Below are 24,057 nucleotides of genomic sequence, written 5' to 3' on the forward strand. Positions count from 1 at the left end.
GTGGTCAGTAATCCCAAAACTTTGGGAGGCTTGAAGGACTGCTTGAGTCCCAGCGTTGAAGACACCATCCTGGGCAATACAGCAAGACCCTATGTCTACCCGCCCTCCCCACCCAAAAAAAAACTAACCAGGCGTGGTGGCCCACACTTGTGGTCCCAGTTACTTGGGAGAATAAGGAGGAACACTTGAGCCTAGGAGTTAAAGGCTGCAGTAAGCTATGACAGCATCACTGCACTCCACCCTAGGTGACAAGAGTGAGACTCTGTCTCTGGGGGAAAAAAGAAATCCACATTTAGTTGGGCAAAGAGTAGGAAAGATAGAAAATAAGAAAAACACCAATAATCCCATCACCCAGAAACACTTTTTAAATGATTTTTTTCTTATGCATTTGTAAAAACATTTTCACAAAAATGGAATATATACTGCTGATAGCCTGTTTCCCACTTATTGGATGAATCTTTCCATACCCAAACACATCTACTCTAATGTGCTCAATGGCCACACAACTTTTATCATAATTTGATCATCTACTGTTGGACATCTAGATTGTTTTCAACATTTTTACAAGTATAAACACCTCCTTATGAAAAATGTCACATGAGCATCTCTATTTGACTGATCCAAAGGATTTCTTGAGACCTAGTTCTAGAAGTAAAATTCACGAGTTGAGAGAGAGGCTATGACTCAACTTACAGGCAGCCCCCCGCACACTACTGTTCTGTCTCCAGCCTAGTGTGTTCTCGCCTCTAAGTCCATGTATGAATTTTTGAGGGGGCCCAGGCCATGGAGTCTTTACCTGGCCAGAATACATCATGTTATTACTCTAAGTGACACAGGCCAGCCCAAACATTTCAGATCAACGCTTTGCCTTAATATGAGGTAGGAGAGGACAACATATTGTTAAAAAGTAAACTAGGACAGAAGTAACTGTTTAAAATCTCTCTTCTTCCTGTACCACTTTTTAATCAAGGCTATCGTACCACACATCTCAGTACAAATCTCTTACTACTACCCTGACACATGGCAAAAGAACCCATCTTATTTTTAAAAGCGATTTCTTCAAAAAGAAGCTTAAGAAAAAAAAAAAAATCAAGACCAACAGTTGTTACCAATTCTTCTGACTGCTCAGTTTGTTGAAAATGATAATCAGTTGAGGGCTCCTGGTCACCATAGTAACACAATAAATCCAAGAGACTATTTGTTGTTTCAAGAGACACAGTGGTTCCTGTGGGTAGAAACAGAAAGGGAAAGAAACCTTGAAACAATGAAGAACTAAAGCCTGTTAGGTGAAAATGCTTCATTTTTTAATATTGGCTGTGGTCTTCATGGCTACATACTTAATGTTGTCCACTACTTTATGCACTCAACGTCAACTTAAACACCTGGAGTGACATAGACAGGGACATAACCCCTGTTAACCATGTAATTTGATGTAAAAGATTGGAACACAAGATGAAGTTTGGGCCTGTGCTCACTTATTTTATGTACTCATTTTTCTCAAGCTAGTTCATGGTTTTAATTATCATCTCCAAACTGAACACACTGCAAACTATCCCCACTTACTTCCCCCAGCCCAGGTCCATTTGAACAAATGCAAGTAGCATTACTCCATTTGGATCCAGATACTCACTAAAAACTTGCTTAGAAACACTAGCTGAATTGTCTAACTATAGTAGTCTCTTAAAAATTGTTCAAAACATTATGTCCCCATCTTGACACTCATTAAAAGCGCTAAAAAGGGAACAGGAGGAAGAGAAGTATGAGATATAATCTGCTATTTTAGAAGAAAAGCAAATGTATCTTTTTGTTTGTTTTGAGATAGGGTCTCATTCTGTCGCCCAGGCCGGAGTGCAAGGACATCATAGCTTACTACAACCTTGAACTCCTGGGCTCAAGTGATCTTCCCACCTCAGCGTCCCAAGCAGCTGTGACTACAGGTATGTGCCACTGCGCCTGGCTAATTTTTAAATTTTTTGCAGAGATGAGGTCTCACTATGTTGCCCAGGCTGGTCTTGAACTCCTGGGCTCAAGCAATCCTCCTGTTTTGGCCTCCCAAAGTTCTGGGATTACAGGTGCGAGTCACCATGCCCAGCCAATAAATTTTCTTTCTAAACAAAATACATTGATAAATTTAAAATGAGTATTAGGAAATGTAAAAGTCCAGAAGAGAAAGCAGGGCAGAGCGAAGAGGGTACAGGCTATGGAGAAGCAACTGGTTCACACCATCTCAAAGCTATGAGACCCTGGAAAAATTACCTAATAATTACCTTCATAAGATTACTATAAAACACACCAATGAGGGCCAGGCGTGGTGGCTCACACCTGTAATCCCAGCACTTTGGGAGGCTGAGGCGGGTGGATCACCTGAGGTCGGGAGTTTGAGACCAGCCTGATCAATGTGGGGAAACCCCATCTCTACTAAAAATACAAAAAATTAGCCAGGCATGGTGGTGCATGCCTGTAATCCCAGCTACTTGGGAGACTAAGGCAGGAGAATTGCTTGAACCCAGGAGGCAGAGGTTGCAGTGAACCCAGATCGCGCCACTGCACTCCAGCCCGGGCAACAAGAGCAAAACTCGTCTCAAAAAAAACAAAACAAAAAAATAAAAAACACACCAATGAATAAGGTATTGTAGAATTAAGTATGTGAAATGACTAGCACAGTGTTTTGCACTTATTAGGGGCCTGATAATGAAATGTTCTAGGATCCTTTCCCTGGTATACTTAGTTACTGAGCTATGGGTCTGACACCTGTCTTTACTGAAGGACTGCACACACCTACCCAATAAAGGGGGTAAAACTAAAAAAAGACAAGCCTTAGCACTAAGAACTTTAATGCAGACTCACATCAGTTGCCGATCATATTAACAAGCAGAGGGAAGCGCCTCACTAAATTATAATCTACTGCCATCACTTATCCATACATCTGATGCTGTACCAAGCCACACACCAAAATTCTCAAACATAGCTTTCTGCAAATGTTTCCTGGGTTCAAGTGTATAATGATTCAGTCCAGTTTCCACCACTTCCATGTTTATTCTAAATCACCAAATAGCACTCTAGATTCTAAACACATAATGCCAGCTGCTTCTGATGTTGCTATATGTACATTTTCATGGTGACTTACCAGCTGTGCTATTTACATGTGTAGCTCCGAAAGTTTACATCCAGCTCCAATTCAGAGAACCACACGATTTTAGAGCTAGAAGCTCTGAGAAATTAAGTAACTTTTTGAATGCTAAGAACAACTAGTGACACAGATGGCACCAGCATCAAAGCCCCGATCCTACTGAGTGTGCTTTCCTTTTTATGTATTTCCTTCTTGTGTGTTGTGGCCCAATCTTCCAAACATCCTTAAAAAGTACAGGAAACCTGGTCACAGTGGCTCACACCTGCAATCCCAGCACTTAGGGAGGCCGAGGTGGGTGGATCACCAGGTCAGGAGATCAAGACCATCCTAGCTAACATGGTGAAACTCCGTCTCGGCCAGGCATGGTGGCTCACACCTATAATCCCAGCACTTTCGGAGGCCAAGGCGGGTGGATCACAAGGTCAGGAGATCGAGACCATCCTGGCTAACACGGTGAAACCCCGTCTCTACTACAAATACAAAAAAACTAGCTGGACGTGGTGGTAGGTGCCTGTAGTCCCAGCTACTTGGGAGGCTAAGGCAGGAGAATGGCGTGAACCGGGGAGGCGGAGCTTGCAGTAAGCCGAGATTGCGCCACTGCACTCCAGCCTGGGCGACAGAGCGGGACTCCGTCTCAAAAGAAAAAAAAAAATAAAAGAAAAAAGAGTACAGGAAATCTGGGAGCACTGCGTACCTACCTAACGTTAAAAACAGAAGCTAAGGTAGAAGGGTGATACAATTTCTCTACCAGTGCTACAATAAAGCAACAAAGCTGCAATTCTACTTCAACTATAGTTCTTAAATAACACTAAAGCTAAAAATGAAATAAACTATTAAAAATATAAAGCACGCAGCCATAAAAGCAAAGTAAGTATAGCAGGCCCTGTAACTTTTACTCAAAATATCTGAATCATGTAACTGGGGCCCACTTCAAAGCCCATGTTATTAGAGGGGCTTTAATCGAACTCAGGTCACCTGCTTGCAAAAGCTGATCAAACATGTCCACAGAGGTTTTGACTTTTCTGAGCTTGATTCGTTCCTTCAGGGCGGCTTCACTTATGTCTTCGATCTGAGGTTCTAAGTACTCAGGCATTAAACACTAGGAAAACAAGATGACTAAAGTTACTACAAACAGGTAAAGGTGAGGAAAGGATAACTGAGTAGGATAAAATTTTTATCACCAACATACCAAAGTAAAACTTCACTGCTCCAATTCATGTTTCCTGCACCAGACACCGTTTATCACTTTAACATGATTGTCTTCACAGGGAATTGAACTAAACCTTTCATCTCTAATGCTGTGTATCCTCTAAACATTTAATACTACTCAAGGTATGCTGATTTTACCTCATTCACTAACTTATTCAAATACTTTCTGAATGCCTACTACTTGATCCCAGACGTTAAGCTCGGCACAGGGGATACAGAGACAAAAGGCATTCTCTACCTTCAGGGTGCTCAATCTAATGGAGAAAGCAGATAACCAACAAATGATTATTCCACCACTGCCACTGTCTTAGTTCAGGATTTTAGTATTTTGACTTACACAATCACACTGGCTTCCTCATCTACCGACAAGTTATACTATGAAAACAAGAAGTGTGTATTTCCCTGTGAGCTTTGGGAAGCAGAGAGATGTGGGGGGACGGGAGTAGTTTAGATATGATGAGTCTGAGATTAGTACTTCCACCAACAAACTCAGGAGGGCAGAGTCACATCCGTTTTGCTTACCACTGTATGGACAAGCACTAAGCACAATACCCACCACACTCCATAAATCCTCGCTCCAAACTACAGAACAAAGAGGGAGCTGGAAATACAACGTGGAGTTCAAAGTAAAGGGATCTAGGCTAGATATACAAGAGTGCCCAATGGATTTTAACGGTCACTGAAACAGAAGAGTGTACACAATAAAAAAAGAAAATGAGCATAAAAATCTAAGAAAGACACCCGTACTTAAGAAGTGGATCAAGGCCGGACACGGTAGCTCACACCTGTAATCCCAGGACTTTGGAAGGCCAAGGCAGGTGGATCACGAGGTCAGGAGTTCAAGACCAGCCCGGCCAAGATGGTAAAACCCCATCTCTACTAAAACTACAAAAAGTAGCCAGGTGCAGTGGCAGGCACCTGTAATCCCAGCTACTCAGGAGGCTGAGGCAGACTTGCTTGAACCCGGGCAGCAGAGGTTGCAGTGAGCCAAGATTGCACCACTGCACTCCAGCCTGGACAACAGAGTGAGACTCCATCTCAAACAAAAACAAAAAAAGAAGCGGATCAAGGGCAAGCAGCAGTGGCCTACACCTGCAATCCCAGAGATTTCAGAGGCCGCGGAGGGATGTTTGCTTGAGCCCAGAAACTGGAGACCAGCCTGGGCAATGCAGTGAGACAAGACCCAGTTCTCTACAAAAACTAAAAATTAAAAAACATTGGCCAGGCATGGTGGCACACTCCTGTAGTCCAAGCTACTTGTCAGGCTGAGGCAAGAGGATCACTTGAGCACAAGGGTTCCAGGCTGCAGTGAGCTATGACTGCACCATTGCACTCCAGCCTGGGTGACAGCATGATGCGCTGTTTCAAAAAAATGGAAGAGAAAGATGTGAATAGAGAGGTAGTGAAGGAAACTTTAGTCACAGAAGTAAAGATCTAAAAGCATGGTGTCACAAAAAATCAAATGGGGAAAATATTAAGATGAAGAGCAAATAAATACAGAAAGAATTTTAAAAGGTTAGTGTTGTGATCAAAGCTAACTCCACACTTTAAAAGGCTTATCATCCAAATATGGACGGTATTCAAATGGCTACTTAAATATTAGCTATGAAAGCCTGGTTTAATTTACATTTAAAATAGTATTATGTAAATAATGTAACTACCTGTCCTTACCGGTATATGAGGTTCAGCTATGTCCTTCTGAAAATATTTGGGGTATGAATTAACAATAAACTTGGCTGCATTCTCCCCAGATTTCTTTGCCAGTAAAAATGAATGCTACATAAAGAAAAAGATTTAAATACATGTAATTTAGACTCAAGCAAGATTACAGTTACACTTTCAGCAATAATTTCTCCCCCCTTACAAAAAAAAATGCAACGACAAACAGAATCCCAATTAGAAATTATAGAATATCCCACCTTTTCTACTGTGATACAATTTCAGTTAGCATCTTACACACAGATTGAAATATATAAAAAGCAAGTCATTTAAACTGAGTGGGTCACTCCAGTGTGAAAAAGCCCTAAGTATTAGAAACCAAAACCAAAAATCCTCTCCCCATTGACGATATGTACATCTTTTTGAAAAAAGTAGTAAAGGATTCACAAAGTCTATCAATTTCTCAGCATTTGTAAACCTTTCCCAGGTTCTTACAACTAAATTATTTATGTACTGTTGTGTGCAAACCAGAGAGATAAAAGACTAGAAAATTATATGAAAATACTCACAGATTCCAAAGCGGATGTTGGTATAAGGTAAGGATCATCTTGAAATGCATAAGGCATAGCTGTGGTATCCTGTGGAAAAGACATAATACAATTTCTGTATTTATTTTGAAGACAGCTCACTGTAACTTTTAGCTCCTGGGCTCAAGGGATTCTCCTGCCTCAGCCTCCCAAGTAGCCTGGGCTACAGGTGTGTGCCACCACAGCTGGCTATTTTAAAAATTTTTTTGTAGAGAGGGTGTCTTGCTGTGTCACCCAAGCTGGTCTCAAACTCCTGGTCTCAAGCAGTTCTCTCACCTCTGCCTTACAAATGGCTCGGATTATAGATGTGAGCCACTGCATCCAGCCCACAAGTCTTTTCAGCTACACTTTTAAGAGGATCTTGTGAGTTTTGAGTAACAAAAATTCTGTAAGTTTTAATTATGTATGTAACCTACATGCGCAAATGTATGAGGGCATATATACATGTGTATATAGAGAAAAAAGACAAACACCTGCACTGTACTCCCAGCTCTACAAGACTTGCCTTTAATTACGCAAAGCAAACAATGGCTTAAGCTGTACCCCCCCCCACCATGGCTGATTTTAATATTTAAGTTTGCTATCACTGGGGACTATTTCTGTTTTAAACTCTAGGTAAGAATCATCTGAATTAACTAGTCCTAACAGCAGAATCCCAGAATAGGATTTCCTCCAAAGCAAGGTCACTATCTACCCACGCTCATCTTTACCAAGAGTCCCTCCTCCAAATGGAAGATACCACCGCACCCCCTCAGGAGTGAACAGCGGCAGCTTCTCCCATGTCCTGTTGCCCATTAAAATTGCTCCCTAAACCTGAGCATAATCAACTCTCCAATACCACCAGGGGCCCCACTGAGAAATGCCCCAGAATTGCTTTCTCTATTCTTCTCTTCTGTGTCTGAGTGCCTTACTTGGGCCTTTATTACAAACAAAAACTTATCCTATATCCTTAACCCTGTCTTACTGACCTGGACTCCTTGGGGAGGGGGCACGGAAGCTTCCCTGCAGCTCTCAAGGGAAAGCTGCTCATACCTGGAGCCTGGAGGGAGTATGTTATTTTGGACCTAGCTTTCTGCTACCCCTTTCAAAAACCCCTTTCCCTTGAGCCTCACCTTAGCAGCCCTGTGGTGAACTTCAGTTTTTAATTATACTAACGGAAAGCCAATGTTGAATTCTTAAGAGTGATATGATCCAGAGTCACTACAGCTGCTGAACTGAGACCAGTTGTACGGAGTTGAAGTGGGAGACGATAGAGACTGTTGCAATTAATCCAGACTTGTAAGACAACAATCACCAAGGTGATCGGTGGTGATATCAAGCATCTAAAATTTTGATATTGTGCAGAAAAGAGTTAACAGGCCTGAAACCACTATCCTTAGAAAGGTCTGCTTCCAAGGCTGGCCCTTGGCTGCCATCTGGGAACCTGGATATTGGAAGGGTTCCCACCATTCCCAAACTGCTAACAATGGTTCACTGTGCCTAACCTGTTTGTACAATGTGTTTTGTGCCAAATATCTGCTTTCCTGGTCTACATGGCCAGCCTCCCCTAAAAACTCTGGCACTGGGTCTCCAATGAGCTTTGGTAGACACTTCGCATGTGTTGTCACAAGTCATTGATGGAGGAATTAAGCATGTCCTGTGTTGAATCTTCTGGAGACGTCTTTTGGAAGCTTGTCACTGATTTCTTTTGGTCTTTATCCCATGAGCCTTTTCTCTTTGCTGACTTTGCTTTGTATCTTCTTGCTGTCTTAACTCTTAGTTGGGAGTGGTCACGGAGACCTCACACATCTTTTGAAGGGATAAACAAAGGCTTTGCTAACACGATTCCCAGGATTTTGGCCTGAGCAGCTATTAAGAATGGAGTTGCCATTAATGAGATGGCAAAGAAATGTATGAGGAATGTTTGGAGGGAAAGGGGTTTGGTTTTGGATATGTTAAGATCTTTATCACACTTTCAAGTGGAAAGGTTTCCCATTCTCCACATTGCTGTCTTTTCTAAAATGTCTGCTTAGAATTCCTTTCCCCCCATCCTGGCTAACACAGTGAAACTCCGTCTCTACTAAAAATACAAAAATTAGCCGGGCGTTGATGGTGGGCGCCTGTAGTCCCAGCTACTCAGGAGGCTGAGGCAGGAGAATGACGTGAACCTCGGAGGCAGAGCTTGCAGTGAGCCGAGAACGCGCCACTGCACTCCAGCCTCGGTGACAGAGGGAGACTCCATCTCTTAAAAAAAAAAAAAAAAAAAAAAAAAAAAAAAGAATTCCATTCCCAGTCTCAGCGAAGTAACCCCTTCTCAGTGCTACCTCAGTCTTCCCCTCTAGAACTACACAATAACTGTGTCTAATTCTATATCCAGCACAGTGCTTGATAAGCATCATAAGGGCACAATATATGGTTGCTGAATGAATGGATAAACGAATAACTCTTGGATTTCAAGGGCCAGGTAAGTCACAATTCTACACATAATTTCTATAACTTCTTTGACTTGAAGGTGGCCCTGGACCATCCTCATTAAAATGTTGAGAATATCTCAGAGGTCCATTTCTATGTTTACATTTCAGGTGCCTATTTATGGATAAGTGAGCTACTGAAAACCTCAATGCTTTGCAAGTAGGGAGATGTAGTACTTTTTCAGAAACTGGTAGAGTATACTAACGCACATTAGCCCCGACACTATCTTTACTAGCTCCATCTTTATTTTATATTTAATTTATTTTTTGTGGGGGCAAGACAGGGTCTCACTTTGTGGAGTACAGTGGTGCGATCCCGGCTCACCGCAACTTCCACCTCCACCTCCCAGGATCAAGTAAGCCTCACCTCAGCCTCCCAAGTAGCTGGGACTACAGGCCCATACTACCATGCTCAGCTAATTTTTGTGTTTTTTGTAGAGACAGGGTTTAACCACGTTGCCCACACTGATCGCAAAGTCCCAAGCTCACAGGATCCACCCGCTTTGACCTCCCAAACTGCTGGGATTACAGGCATGAGCTACTATGCCCTGCCTAGTAGTTCCATTTTTAGATGGAGTTTAACATCTACAATAGAAGAACAATTCTGTGTACTTGTAATAATCAACCTAAGGAGGATCAATATCCATACAGATACTGTGGCAGAAAAAAAGACTTAGTTATTTTAGACTTTTCCCCACAGATGAAATTAAAAGTTTTCGGTTAATAAAAACTACAACCAAGCAGAAAGTTCCATTTCTGATGCATTTACCAAAGTTTCAGTGTATCTACCAGACTACAAACTCTATTCTTGAGTTGCCAACAGAACAAACTTCATGTCAATGAAATCAGCAATATAGTAGCAGTAACAAAATACCATGTACCAAGCATTTCCTTTGTCCCAGACTCTGTCCTAAATCTTCTTATGTATATTTAATTCATTTGTTAATAATTCCCATTGCAACCTTGAGGTTTGGTGTTATAATAAACCCCCATTTTATAAGTTAGGAAACAGAAGTTATCAAGAGGTAAAGTAACTTGCCTAAGATCATAAAGCTAGTTGCTTGGCTATTAAACCAGTAGGCTCCAGGACCCAGATTATTAATCACTGCATGATTGTCAGCATGACAGGTACATTATTTCTCCAAGTTGGTATACTACAGCCAAATCATCTCCTAAGAACATATATTTCAACAAGCCCTTCCAGGGATTAAAGATCACTGGTATGGTAGAAAAACACTGCATTTCAAGGTAAAAGATGTGGAATTAAGCCTTTAATTAAGGCTTTAACATCGTAACCAGTCACTGGCCACTTTCAAAACCTTAGCTTCCTCATTTGCCAAATGAAGGGATTTGATAATTTTAATTTTTCTTTTTTTTTTTGAGACAGAGTCTCACTAACTCACCCAGGCTGGACTGTAGTGATACGACCTTGGCTCACTGCAACCTCTGCCTCTGGGGTTCAAGAGATTCTCTTGCCTCAGCCTCCTGAGAAGGTAGGACTATAGGCGCCACCATGCCTCATAATTTTTGTTTTTGTTGTTTTGGTAGAGATAGGGTTTCACCATGTTCACTGAGCTGGTCTCCAACTCCTGACCTCAAGCAATCCACCTGCCTTGGTCTCCCAAAGTGATGGGATTAGTGATGGGATTACAGGTGTGAGCCACAGCACCCAGCCAATAATTTCACTCTTAAAAAAAAAGAAAAAGAAAAAATTGGGCACGGTGGCTCACACCTGTAATCCCAGCACTTTGGGAGGCGAAAGCAGGTGGATCACCTGAGGTCTGGAGTTCGAGACCAGTCTGACCAACATGGAGAAACCCCGTCTCTACTAAAAATACAAAATTAGCTGGGCGTGGTGGCACATGCCTGTAATCCCAGCTACTCAGGAGGCTGAGACAGAAGAATCGCTTGAACCCGGGAGGTGGAGGATGCGGTGAGCTGAGATCATGCCATTGCACTCCAGCATGGGCAACAAGAGCGAAACTGTCTCAAAACAAACAAACACACGAACAAAAAACAGATGGGGGTCTTGCTATGCTGCCCAAACTGGTTTTGAACTCCTGATGTCAAGTGATCTTCCTGTTTTCGCCTCCAAAAGTGTTGGGATTACATTCATGAGCCACCTGGCTCAGCTGGATTAGATAATTTTAAAGAAACTTTCTAGATCCACAACAGTTTAATTCTGAATAATGAACAGGTATGAGTATTAAATGTGTTATTAGCCAAGTTAAAAAGTATGTTATTAGCCAAGTTTTAGGTTAAAAAAAACTAAAATCCTACTTACCCTGTTTACTGTGGATGCAAGTGCCTGAAGAACAGCTACTTTATCCCTAAGAATAAGAACCACAAGTTAATCCTCATCAGGGCTCTTCACAGCCACAAACTGAACAAGTGATTCTACTCTCAGTGTATTGGCCAGTAACAAAGTGCACATCTCATCTGAAGCTGGTTCGTATGTCACAAGGTCACTAGAATAAATTAGAAATGAAGAAAACTGCCAGTTCTTTTCCCTAGTTGGTACATGTTCTCTCTTTGCTATGCCTGTCCTCTCTGGCCTGGAGGATAATGCCATAACCCAGGGCTAGTGATTTCCATCCTCCCCTCATAAAACTATCTGGCCTACTTCCTCTATCAACTTTCCTATGGATTCTTATTGCGGCTTTCAGGACTACTGTTGCCTTTACTAACTTAACTGGTAGCTCTTGATTCAGTTATACAAGAATAAACCATAGGCTTCATTCTGGACCTATTGCATCAAAGCCTCCCAAGATCCACGGAGGACTGTCACACACATTCTTACTGAATTCCCAGATAATTCTGATGCACCCTCCTGGTTTAGAACCTCTCAACCACATATAACCTTATGGTAAGAATTGCAGGCCAGCTGTCCACTGCACCTCTGAATAGAGACCTTCACTGAACTATTAGAAAAGGCTTCACTGGAATAAATGACAGACAAGATAATTCGATCTCAAATGTATTTTTGCTCCTATGTTAGATTTTATGTGTTTCCTTTCCAAAAGGGAATTATACCAAGAGTATTTTTCTAAATAAAGTTTAACATAACAGTCTTAAGACTATAAGTCCTCTGAGAAAAACAAAAGTACAGGAAATTTTATATTTCATCAAAACTAATTCCCTGATGTATATAATATCCACAAGGTTTTCTTTCCACATTTAGAAGTCACATTTATGTCACTTCAGCAAGTGTGATGACGACACATTCTCTCATCTCTCAGCATTCCGTCAGATCTTTCATTAGCCTATTTAAGTCTTAGCAAGTTAGCATACTTTCCTAACACATTGAACAAATGGCAGTGAAAAAATGATGGCAGATTACTCACTAATTCGCTTTCTTAAAAGGGTTACTTAAAAAAGTTATATATTATTTTAAAAAAATAAACTAGAACATTACAGGTTAACCTAAACTGTCTGGTGTCATCTTGTGACCCCTCTCCACGATGAATTTGGTATTTGTATTTCCAGAACTTTTAAAGTATTTTTACACATACATCTCCCTAAAAAATGTATACACACTGTCATTCTGCATGTGTCTACGTAAGTTTGACTGCATTATCCATGTTATTAAATATAGAGCTAACTAATTCCTTTCAATGTAAAAAGTTATTGTATGATAACCTTTTAAAATTATCCATTCACTTTTCAATGGGCATTCAGGCTGTTTCAACCTGTTACTATTCCCAAGTAATAAACAGTCTTGTCCATGTATATATGCAAATGTTCCTCCACAGTGGCTAACCAGTAAGGTATGCACATTTCCAATTCTGATTCTGCCAAATTTCCTGCCAAAGAGCTGTTCCAATTTACTGTCCCACAAACAAACGTATTTCTCCAAATCCTCTCTCTGCCAATCCGGTAAGTTTTAATTTGCACTTCTTTTATGATCCCAGTTACCTATGCATTGACATAACTGGGCTCCCTGGCTCCCTAAAATAATCACACAATTCAGATTAATAAAGTTTTTTAAAAAGGCTTTTTAATGAACCCGAGTCTTTAGGTCACATAATTTTAAGACCTAGCTTTTTAAGGGGCCATTAAATGTGTTCAATAGTACTACACTGTAACAAGCACTTTTGTGAAGTTTTAGTTCCTACATATTCAACAAATGTTGAATAAATGAGATGAGGCAATTTGTTCAAGGATACATCCACTGAATAAAAAAGCCAAATTTTGCTGTCCACACCATTTACTTTATTTTACCACATTAGAGATAATAAAGACAGTAATTTTGTCTGCTCTTCCAACCAAGTGAGAGAACTTCCTTTAAAAAAATTATAATGATGTTCATGTATAACCATGTATTATTAACCACGTAAATACTAACCCACACTAATTCAAAATATCTTTCAATTGTTCTTTTAAGTAAATCTCATTGCTCATTCACTCACTATTCTCCACCTTTCTATTTTTTGTCCTTTAAACTCCTAGCTTCTCCCCACTCAGCTACTCTCTCTTCAAGAATGCTCTCTTATTGCTCTTCCCGTCACTGTCTCCTTACTTAACCCTTATGTTTCTCTCATAGTAAGCACTCAACCATTTGCTGAATGAACACTGATAGAATACTTACCAAGTTTTCTTTTTTGGAATTACTACTTCTTCAATCCCTAATGTAAAAAATAAAACATGATTCAGTTTCCTAGTACTATAATGGAATCCAACGTGTTGATATAAAAATAGAATTCAACATATTTTAAAATATACCTGTTATATCAGTTCCTTCAACCTTTGAGAGGGTTGCACTGCCAGAATAAAATCTGCAAAAAAACAAAAGCCTTAAAGCTAATAGTCCTTAATGAAGTACCCAGCTCACCTCCACCTGTGTGTACTTTGAGCCCAAATTCTCCAATTATCACGGATTAAACTGGATAACTCATGTCAATGAATGCTGAGAAGACAGTCTGTACAGCATGTTCAGTATCATTAACGAATGGATATAAGATATAGACAAGACTGTCAAAACCGGTTTTTTTTTTAGAGACAGGGTCTTGTTCCATTGCCCAGCCTTTAGTGCAGTGGTGCAATTATAGCTCACTGAACCCTTAAACTCCTGGGCTCAAGTGACCCTCCTGCTTCAGCCTCCTGAGTAACTAGGACTACAGGCATATGCCACCATGCCCATCTAGTCAAAATTTTTGGAAGCAAGCAATCTCATTACATAAATGGCAGAGGGGGAGGAAAGTTTTTAATGGCCCTTGAACAATCTGGTTTGAAATGCAAGAATTTCAACTTCAGGAACCAAAACACTATGACATTAAAAAGAACAATTTAGTGAGCTCTTGCTTCTATATAGTTACTGCCCTCATCAGAAAGGACTACCTCACTTAAAGCAATTACAACATAGGGAAGATCACCCATGGCTTTTCATTCCACTTCCTTCAACAATCAAGAACGTATCAAATACATAAAGCCTGATTCAGACTTGGAATTGCTAATATTTTCTATTTTCAGAGGTTCAATATGAAATTTTTGGCACCGGTAACATTCGGAAAGTTGTCAAGATGTGATTGCATAGAAAGATACTTCCTCCAGTAAGTATCTGGTTTCAGGTATCATTTTAAAACAAGAATACCCCTCTAAGCTAAGGACATTTCAGAAAGAGATCAACTCTTTCAAGTCACACTATTTGTTTCTCATGACCTTAAAACAGAGATCATGGTTATTTTGAGAACGGATGCTGAGGGAGAGATTCTGCTTCAAGCAAAGAAAACGAGTAGAAAAATGCTAACGAGGGCTACCAGGAAAAGAAGGACTGACATTGAATGGCAGCACAAAGGCTTCTGCAGTATCAGATGGAGTGGTTTCTCTTTCTTGAGGGGAACTAAGGGAGAGTACATATAAAAAAAAAAAATTGTAAATTACATATCTCACTTATACCTCACAAACTTTTCGGATGGTTATTACCAACTCCAGTCTGCAGATGAGGAAATCTGTCTATCATCCAATTAAGTGAATGGCAAACACTAAATCTAAAATTAGGCTTTCAGCAAGTTTTCACTACAAATTACTGCCTCTCATATTCCCACAATGCCACTGTGTGTACTGAGTGATAACAATATTACATAAATAGGTCATACAGGTTCCAAGCTATAGCTAATCACAGATCAAAAGGGCATGGTGAGATCTTTTAGACTTTTCTGCTTTTATGAAAACCTGGTAACTTCTTTAGCCAAAGACCCCACCGTGGCGACCAGAGATCGCCTTTTATGTGGGAAGATTTTGTACTCTCTCCTCGCTCCTCCTGATTGGGTTAAAATAAGTAATGGCGGATAATTTTTAATTTGGGGTAGTGTTGCTAATAGCCACACTCACTGGAACGTAAGCTTCATGAGGGCAGGGACCCAGCTTTGCGGGTGGTAACTACAGAATACTGCAAGCAAACAATAAGTATTTCTCTAATGAAAAAATGCGTTGCGAACCCTATTTCAAAGGGCCATCTCCGCGTACCTAGCCTTAAGGGCACGCGGCCCCAAGGGCGCGCATGAGCAAACCACTTCATCGTGCCTACGCCCACAGCAATCTGGGAAACATAGGACTAAGGTGACTCTGCAGTCGTCTTCGCGGATACCCCTAAGCGTCTCTTACCTGCAGCTGCGTGCCTGTTCACACAGACCCGCCCGCCGACCTGTCAGCGGCTGGCCAAGCCTGCTGCGGAGGCCCAGCCAGCGAACAGCAGCTACAGCCGCCATCTTTAACTTCTCTGCAGAGCAGGTTGGGAAAGCCCGCCTCGACCTTCAGGAAGGTGGGGCGAAGTGGGCGGGGAGCAGGGAACAGCTCCGCTATTGGCTGAAGCGGAAGAAGACGAAAGCAAACATAAAATGGGAGGTTGCAAGCTCATGGTTTGAAAGACTTTGTCACGGAAGCTAAAAGCTCTATACACCTCATTTGCCTCGGAGGAATTTTCTTAAATAATTATTTTGATGTCTTATATATCTTTTATTGTTTTCAAAATAAATGAGCGAGCAGAGAGTCGTACAACTATTTGTTCCCCCCCATGTAGAAGTGATCTCATCCAAGTAAATGTCGTTCCTGCGACCTCTTCCGCGCGCAAGCGCACTTTGAATCACGTGGTGCCTCCGAGCTTGAGGCTGAATTAAGAATAGTCAGGTGGTGAGTGGAACGTCTCTCTGGGTGTTGGAATTCAAAACGGACCTGGAGGATGTTGATCTCCAAGAACATGCCCTGGCGGCGGCTGCAGGGCATTTCCTTCGGGATGTATTCGGCTGAAGAGCTCAAGTAAGGAGTTGGTCGGGTAGCTTGCCCAGCCTGGCTCTTGAGGTCGGCGCCCTAAACTACGATTCCCAGAAGCCCTTGCGCCCAGTCAACCCTCTGAGTCCTGGCTTGTCTGGCGCTTGTCCTGCTGGGAGTCGTAGTTCTGGGAACGTTCCTGGGCCGGCGTGGACTGCCTAGAGTCCGGTGGGGCTGGGGGAAAGAGTTTGCGCTGGGAGTTGGGGAGTGTAAGGGTGGGGAGGTTCCGGGTCTGCAGCGTTATCGTCTGCCAGTCTTCTCGTTAACAAGCGTTTGTAGAATTAACCATAATGTACCTGACATGGTTAATTAGGCACGTAGTAAGTTTCCTCTTGTTTATAAAATGTTTGTCCTTCAAGTTAACTTCTCTTTGCTAGGACCCCGTTATATTCTCTGTCTGGTTGTTAAATCAAGGGAACTCTCTTTAGTCTTCATTTTGATCACGGTAGCATTTGACATTCTCCAATGCACTCTATTGAAACTTTCCTTTCTTCCAGAACCTTATTTGTCTTCAAGTTCTCCTATTTTTATGACAAATACTTCTACCTCCCTCTCTTCCTCTATCAGTCTTATAACCCCACAAACATTTATTAAGCATCCAGTTGTTTCCAGGCACCAAGCTAGGCGTTAATGACACATTGGTGAGCAAAGTCTGTACTTCGTTTTACTCCTTAAATGTTGATGTTCTTCAAGATTCTGTTCTGGTAATGTTGTTTTCCTCATGGTAAATATTGCCCCTTGACAATCTCACCACTTTCATGATTTGTAGTCTCAAATTTAAATCCCCAACGCAAATTTCTTTCCCTGATTTTCAGACCCATTTGTTCAGCTGTCTGGACATCTTTACTTAAATTTCACACAGAGATCTTAAATGCGTATCAAAAACTCAACATGGCCGGGCGCGGTGGCTCACGCCTGTAATCCCAGCACTTTGGGAGGCTGAAGCCGGCGGATCACGAGATCGGGAGATCGAGACCATCCTGGCCAACATGGTGAAACCTCGTCTCGACTAAAAATACAAAAATTAGCTGGGCGCGGTGGCGGGCACCTGTAGTCCCAGCTACTTGAGAGGCTGAGGCAGGAGAATCGCTTGAACCCAGGAGGTGGAGGTTGCAGTGAGCCGAGATTGCGCCACTGCACTCCAGCCTGGCGACAGAGCAAGACTGTCTCAAAAAACAAAAACAAAAAGCAAAACAAACAAAAAAAAAAACTCAACATGCACCCCTCTTCAAAGGGAGGGGTAACTTACCCCTCCAAAATGGTGTACCTAGTGCAAGACGGTCACTAGAAATTGGAAAATAATTCTAGATCTCTCTTGACATCTAACTTATTTATTGGGCTCTTACTTTGTGTCACCTACATGTCTATTTGTTCTTTACTCTCCTTTTTCTCCCAATTGCTACTGTGTTCCCTCTGGTCCTTATCTCATGTTTGAATTGTCTTTTCCTTCCACCTTCCCCTTACACCTCTCAAGTGCATACTCCACACTGCTGTCAAAATTATTCTTGCAAAGTGCAAATGTAGTCATGCTACTGTCACCCTTAAAACCCTCCAAAGGTTCTCCATTTCCCTCAGATAAAGGACATTTTCTTAGCATAGCCTGCAAAGTCTCCCATGATCAGTCCAATGCTGATTTTAGCTATAACATCATCCCTTCTCCAGCCCTATTAAACTACTTGCATATTCCAGAAACTGCCATTCATATTTCAACATCTGGGTCTGTTTTTAAGCTATTCCCTCTGCCTGCAGTGTCCTTTTAGCCAAAAGGAGGTACTTCCCTCTGTCCCCTACCCAACACACACACACCTGAAAGCTCAGTTCACCTCCCTCATTTTCTGAGGTCATTTTGCACATGTTACAGTGTGTCTGTCATGGTGCTTTAGTCACTTTTTGTGCTTACATATATTTGTCTTCCTCCACTACTCTTGAGCTTCTTATATATGCCACTCTTGTCTTTTATCCTCAAGTCTGAATAAATGGATGAATAAACTCCTGAGCTCTGGTGTCATTGGTAACAGTGTGCTAGCCCAGAAATTCCAGTTATATCATCACCGCCATAAGTGGATACGATTTCATCCAAAAGCAAAAGTGTTTTAAGTTTCCTGAATTTTTAAAAAGATAACTGTGGAGTTTTCAAACTGGTTTAGGGTTGAGTTAAAAATGGCCTGCAGGGGCCATTTCAGTCTCCTGTTACCTCTCTGATCTCACCTCTTCCGGCTACCTTGACCTCCTTGTTGCATCCAGAGCACCACGGGCACACATCCACCTCAGGACCGTTGCACTCCCTGCTTCTTCCTCCTTTAAAACCCTCTGCCCAGGTGACTGTATGGCCTGCTCCCTCAACTCCTTCAGCCTTTGCCCAAGTACCTCCTTAGTGGGCTTCTAGGACCACTTGACTACTCCGCTCTTCCCTTTCCCTGTATTATTTTTCGTCATAGCATTTCCTGCCATGTAACAGACTATACATTTATTTTGTGTCTGTTCCTCTTCCTCCAATAGAATGTAAGGCCCTTAAGCATAGCGGTTCTTGTCTGTGTCCTTGGCACTTTATGCTATCTGGCACATAGTAAGCACTCAGTGGGTATTTGTTGAGTGTATGAATAGATGGATGGAGGAGCTAGCTGCTCAGTGCTTGGCACTTTCAGTCCTTAACGACACCCATTCTCAGTTCTTAACAACACCCATTTGTGGTGGCACCTCCAGTAAAAAATTCAGGCCCAGAGAACAAAATGTCTCTCTAGGAAGTGGCAAAAGTCTTCTTCAAACCTAAGTCTATTGATCTCAAACTCTGCTCTCTCCGGTGGAATCCTTGCTGGTTGCCCCTACTCTTCATCCCACTCCTGTAGTGGTGGGAGGGACTTTCTCCTCTACCCAACAAAGAGAGAGGAACTTTGTTCCAGACACTGTATTTTCTATATGTTATCTTCTAATCATCCTCATAGAGCTGCTGCGATGCCCAGACTTCAGGTGAGAAAAAAATTAGGTAGTTATCAAAGGACACAGTCAACAGAGTGAAAGGGCAACCCATGGAATGGGAGAAAATACTTGTAAATTATGTACCTGATGAGAGATTGTTATCTAGAACATAAAAGGAACTCCTACCACTCAACAACAACAATAACAAATTCAATTTTAAAATGGACAAAGGACTTAAATAGACATTTTTCCAAAGAAAACATACAGATGGCCAGTGAGCATGTGAAAAGATGTTAAACATCACCAATTATTAGGGAAACGCAAATAAAAAGCTCCTCCAATCCAGTAGGGTGCTACTATCAAAAAAACAAAGTAGTGTGTGTGGACAAGGGTGTGGAGAAAGTGGAACCTTTTTGTACACCATTAGTGGGAATGTAAAATGGTGCAACCACTATGGAAAACAGTAGGGTGGATTCTCAAAATATTAAAGACAAAATTACCATGTGATCCAGCAATTCTACCTCTGGATACATATCCAAAGAATTGAAAGTAGGGTCTCAGAGATATTTGTATACCTATGTTCATAGCAGCGTTATTCACAATAGTGAAAAAGTGGATACTACCCTAGTGTCTTATCAATGGATGGGTTGATAGACAAAATGTGGTATGTACATGCAATGGGATATTGTTCAGCCATAAAAAAAGGAAAAAAGTTCTGACACATCCTATAACATGGATGAACCTTGAGGGCATTGTGCTAGGTGAAATAAGCCAGTCACAAAAGGACAAGTACAGTGTGATTCCACTTAATATAAGGTACTTAGAGCAGTCAGATTAATCAAAACAGAAAGTAAAATGATGGTAGCAGAGGAGATGAAGAATTATTGTATAACGGGTACAGGGTTTCAGTTTTACAAGATGAAAAAGGGTTCTGCAGCTGGAGAATGGTAATGGTAGCATAATGCAAATGTACTTAATACCACTGAACTGTACTCATTGAAACAGTTAAGATGATGAATACATATATATATTTTATTACAGTTTCAAAAGTTAAGATTAAAGAACAAAAGGTAAGTAATTTGTTCAATGTTACCCAGTTCAAGGTTGCAGGTGGACTCTAGGTTTGTGGGTAGAGACCACACACACAACTTTTGAGTTAGATCAAGTTTCTCATGAAATTAGCTTACTGGCAGCAAGGTGACCATATAGACAACAGCCACAACAGCAGATCTGCCTCCATGTCGCCTTGACCCTTAGAGTGACACTGGCCATGCCACATAGAATCTTCTAGATCTGAGCAGCTTAATTCCTGATAGACTAACATCGTTTTACACTCAGAACATGTCACCACTCATGAAAACTTGACACTATTTTTGTGCTTTATTAAAGGGAGTGTTTACATCATTAGGGGACTCTCCTTTCAACCTTCAGATTTCCTCTAGCCTGTGAGATTGGGATGGTTTCTTTGTCTTTATTTTCTAAATCAGAAAGGAGAAAGTTGTAAAAGCAAAGTTAGCTTACTAAACATAGTTGTGTCCTATGGGAGCACCTTTCAAACCAAACATAAAATGTGATGAAACCTTTTTTAAGGTTTGCTTATATGTGTTTAATGTTGTCAAATTTACTATTTCTGCATACAGGGATTGTTGCATCACATTCCCTTCACTGAACTACGTAGGCTTTGGAGTTAAGTCTATTCCATATCCTGCCTCCCCCACATTCTGTTTGTGTCACCTGGATTCGATCACCTAAATTCCCTGAGCCTTGGTTTCGTCCCCTGAAAAGTACATGTAGTGATGACCATTTCAGAGGATTAAGATCAAACTAAATAATGCGGCCAGGCATGGTGGCTCACTGCTGTAATCCCAGCACTTTGGGAGGCTGAGGCAGGCGGATCTGTAGAGCTCAGGAATTGAAGACCAGCCCGGGTAACATGGCGAAATCCTGTCTCTACAAAAAAAATATTAATCGAAAAATTAGTTGGGCATAGTGGCACTTGTCTGTGGTCCCAGCTACTCGGGAGGCTGAGGTGGGAGGATCACTGGAGCCCAGGAGTTCGAGGCTGCAGTGAGTCAAGGTTGCACCAGTGCACTCCAGCCTGGGCAACAAGAGTGAGACCTTGTTTAAAAAAAAAAAAAAGACGAAATAATGCTGCCTGTAAAGCAGTCAGTGTATAGTAGATGCTTAACTCGTTTTTATAAACAGTTTATCAATATACTTAGTGCAAGTTTTGTTCTAAATCTGTTTTTAAGATGTTACCACTCATTCATTTAGCACATATGTGTTTATTAACTGTTGGGTACCAACTCTGCACTTAGTGTTGGGGTCCACTGGTGAGCAAGGCAGACAGAGATTGTGCCCTCCAGAGCGATCAAGCAGGCATTAAATCATCACTTAACTATAGTTTTGTGCTGGAAAGGAAATATCAGAGAGGTTGGTAACCTTAGCTTTCCTCTTGGTCTTTTTTTATCCCCTTAGGAAATTAAGTGTTAAATCCATTACGAACCCTCGGTACCTGGACAGCCTGGGGAACCCATCGGCAAATGGCCTGTACGATTTAGCTTTGGGTCCTGCAGATTCCAAAGAGGTGTGCTCCACCTGCGTGCAGGACTTCAACAACTGCTCCGGGCACCTGGGCCACATTGAGCTCCCACTCACGGTGTATAACCCTCTCCTCTTCGATGTAAGTGCTGCCTCAGTTGTGTGAGTCTCAGGGCTGCTGGTGGGATTTATGAGTTCTGCCTCTCTCCCACAAGAGTGGTCTAAGGACGTTAAGCCCCAGACACTCCAATGAAAGCATTCTGTAGAATGAGATTTTGAAGCTTTGAGCCAAATACAATAACTTCAACTTACCCTGTGGCCCTAAATAAATGAATATCAGTTTGCTTCCAGTTGAGTAGAGCCACAGCCTGATTCCATTCACGTGGAGGGCCAGGGAGGGTTCAGATTCATTCCCTACACCTTTTGTTTCAGGGGCTTTGTGCTCTTCAGAAATCTCAGTGGCACCTGCCTGGTAATAGAGCGAGCTTCAGTGTTCTCAAGGCCTCCCTGAGCCTTTCAGGTGTCTCTATAGGCTCTTGGGTGGTGGCAGGAGAAGCAAAGCCCCAGAAAGCCCAACAGTGAGGTCAGAATTAAGCTTCTGTGTAGAGTCATGCTTGTACATTTTCAGCTTTTTATTTCAGCGAACCTCACTTGCAGGACTTTTTTTTTTTTAAGCTACACATATGTTGGTATACATGGACATGATTTTTGTCTGTTAATCATGTTAAAGAGAAGTGTCTTTTTTTGTTTTTGTTTTTAAGACAGTGTTTCATTCTGTCTCCCAGGCTGGAGTGCAGTGGCACGGTCTTGGCTCATTGTAACCCCTGCCTCCTGGATTCAAGTGATTCTTGTGCCTCAGCCTCCCAAGTAGCTGGGATTACAGGCACGTGCCACCATGCCCAGCTAATTTTTGTATTTTTGCAAAAATTACAAGAGACAGGTTCACCATGTTGGCCAGGCTGGTCTCAAACTCCTGGCCTCAAGTGATCGATCCGCCCGCCTTGGCCTCCCAAAATGCTGGGATTACGGGCGTGAGCCACCGCACCTGGCCAAGAAGGGTCTTAATTAAATCTTGGAATAAAATAAAGATATTTCTCTACCTCAGGTCATACGCCCAAAGTAAATTTCAAATCTAAATGGATTAAAATAAAACCTTAAAAGAAAATAGAAGGGAATATTTATCTGGTTCTTAAGATAACAAAGACCTTTCTAAGCATGTAGGCTGAAGTAGAGTTTTTAAAGACTGACTACACGAAGAAACTTGTGAGTATACTGAAAATCACCATGACTACTGTGTCTCTTTCTAATATCCTATTCGTTTTTATTCCCTCTTCAGAAGCTGTACCTGCTGCTTCGGGGCTCTTGTTTAAACTGCCACATGCTGACTTGTCCCCGGGCCGTGATTCACCTCTTACTCTGCCAGCTAAGGGTTCTGGAAGTCGGGGCCCTACAAGCAGTCTACGAGCTTGAGAGAATTCTGAACAGGGTAGGTGGGTAGTGGTGGTCACAGAAATCAGGAAACACAAAGTGGTGGAGAACTAGAGATGCTTGTATATTGTCCTAGTTACCATGCCGATAGTCACCAGAACGTTTGATCTTTATATCTTATAACTGGATACCAATAGCTGAGTGTGAAAACAGGAAGCTATAAGAATAATAAAAGGAATGTTAATAGAAACAATAGTGAAATACCATTTAATCCATTTATGAGCTTTTTCTGATTTTCTGGACCGAGGATTCAGTCAAGGTTTATTCAATCAAAAGACATTGCTTTTGATGGTTACATTTCTTTGATTGGTCTTAAAGTAGAACATTGTAATGTAGAGAATTCTTTTTCATGATACTGACTTTTTTGGAGGCTCAAGGCCAGTTGTCTGATAGGATTTCTTACATTTTACATTGTCTGATTATTTCCTGTAATTAGATTCACTTTTTGGCAAGAATACAACCTACATGATACACGGTACTTTGTATTGCATCATTTTAGGACGCCTATGATATCAGGTTGTTCACCTATTGGTAATGCTTACTTTGTTTACTTTTTGTGTTTGGTTTTTTGGTCTTTTTTTTTTTTTTTTTTTTTTTTTTTGAGACGGAGTCGCTCTGTTGCCCGGGCTGGAGTGCAGTGGCTGGATCTCAGCTCACTGCAAGCTCTGCCTCCCGGGTTTACGCCATTCTCCTGCCTCAGCTTCCCGAGTAGCTGGGACTACAGGCGCCTGCCACCTCGCCCGGCTAGTTTTTTGTATTTTTTTTAGTAGAGACGGGGTTTCACCGTGTTAGCCAGGATGGTCTCGATCTC

The 24,057-nt window shown here is 41.7% G+C and overlaps 2 protein-coding genes across 2 annotated transcripts; one reads left to right on the forward strand and one right to left on the reverse strand.

Annotated features, from left to right (window-relative positions):
• Positions 1-6: 6 nt before the first annotated feature.
• LOC126947277 (pentatricopeptide repeat domain-containing protein 3, mitochondrial-like) lies at positions 7-15,803 on the reverse strand. Its single transcript, XM_050777979.1, has 8 exons — positions 15,639-15,803; positions 13,758-13,810; positions 13,624-13,660; positions 11,320-11,365; positions 6,568-6,636; positions 6,011-6,115; positions 4,106-4,229; positions 7-1,225 (listed from the first exon to the last, which is right to left on the reverse strand). The coding sequence occupies exons 1-8, from the start codon at positions 15,740-15,742 to the stop codon at positions 972-974; spliced, it is 792 nt and encodes a 263-aa protein (XP_050633936.1). The 5' UTR covers positions 15,743-15,803; the 3' UTR covers positions 7-971.
• Positions 15,804-15,839: 36 nt separating this feature from the next.
• On the forward strand, positions 15,840-23,833 carry LOC126947278 (DNA-directed RNA polymerase I subunit RPA1-like). Its single transcript, XM_050777980.1, has 3 exons — positions 15,840-16,289; positions 21,696-21,900; positions 23,095-23,833. The coding sequence occupies exons 1-3, from the start codon at positions 16,213-16,215 to the stop codon at positions 23,254-23,256; spliced, it is 444 nt and encodes a 147-aa protein (XP_050633937.1). The 5' UTR covers positions 15,840-16,212; the 3' UTR covers positions 23,257-23,833.
• The last annotated feature ends 224 nt before the right edge of the window (positions 23,834-24,057 follow it).

Source organism: Macaca thibetana, unplaced genomic scaffold (assembly GCF_024542745.1).
Source record: "Macaca thibetana thibetana isolate TM-01 unplaced genomic scaffold, ASM2454274v1 unplaced_scaffolds64, whole genome shotgun sequence".
Lineage (NCBI taxonomy): Eukaryota > Metazoa > Chordata > Mammalia > Primates > Cercopithecidae > Macaca > Macaca thibetana.

Excerpts from the sequence above, each read along its gene's own strand:
- LOC126947278 (XM_050777980.1), top strand. The coding sequence starts at position 16,213 with ATGTTGATCTCCAAGAACATGCCCTGGCGGCGGCTGCAGGGCATTTCC. Across the intron at positions 16,290-21,695 it reads TATTCGGCTGAAGAGCTCAA|GAAATTAAGTGTTAAATCCA; the intron begins GTAAGGAGTTGG and ends TTATCCCCTTAG. Across the intron at positions 21,901-23,094 it reads ATAACCCTCTCCTCTTCGAT|AAGCTGTACCTGCTGCTTCG; the intron begins GTAAGTGCTGCC and ends TTCCCTCTTCAG.
- LOC126947277 (XM_050777979.1), bottom strand. The coding sequence starts at position 15,742 with ATGGCGGCTGTAGCTGCTGTTCGCTGGCTGGGCCTCCGCAGCAGGCTT. Across the intron at positions 11,366-13,623 it reads ATTCCAAAAAAGAAAACTTG|GGATAAAGTAGCTGTTCTTC; the intron begins GTAAGTATTCTA and ends TCTTATTCTTAG. Across the intron at positions 4,230-6,010 it reads TAGCTGAACCTCATATACCG|TGTTTAATGCCTGAGTACTT; the intron begins GTAAGGACAGGT and ends TTGTTTTCCTAG.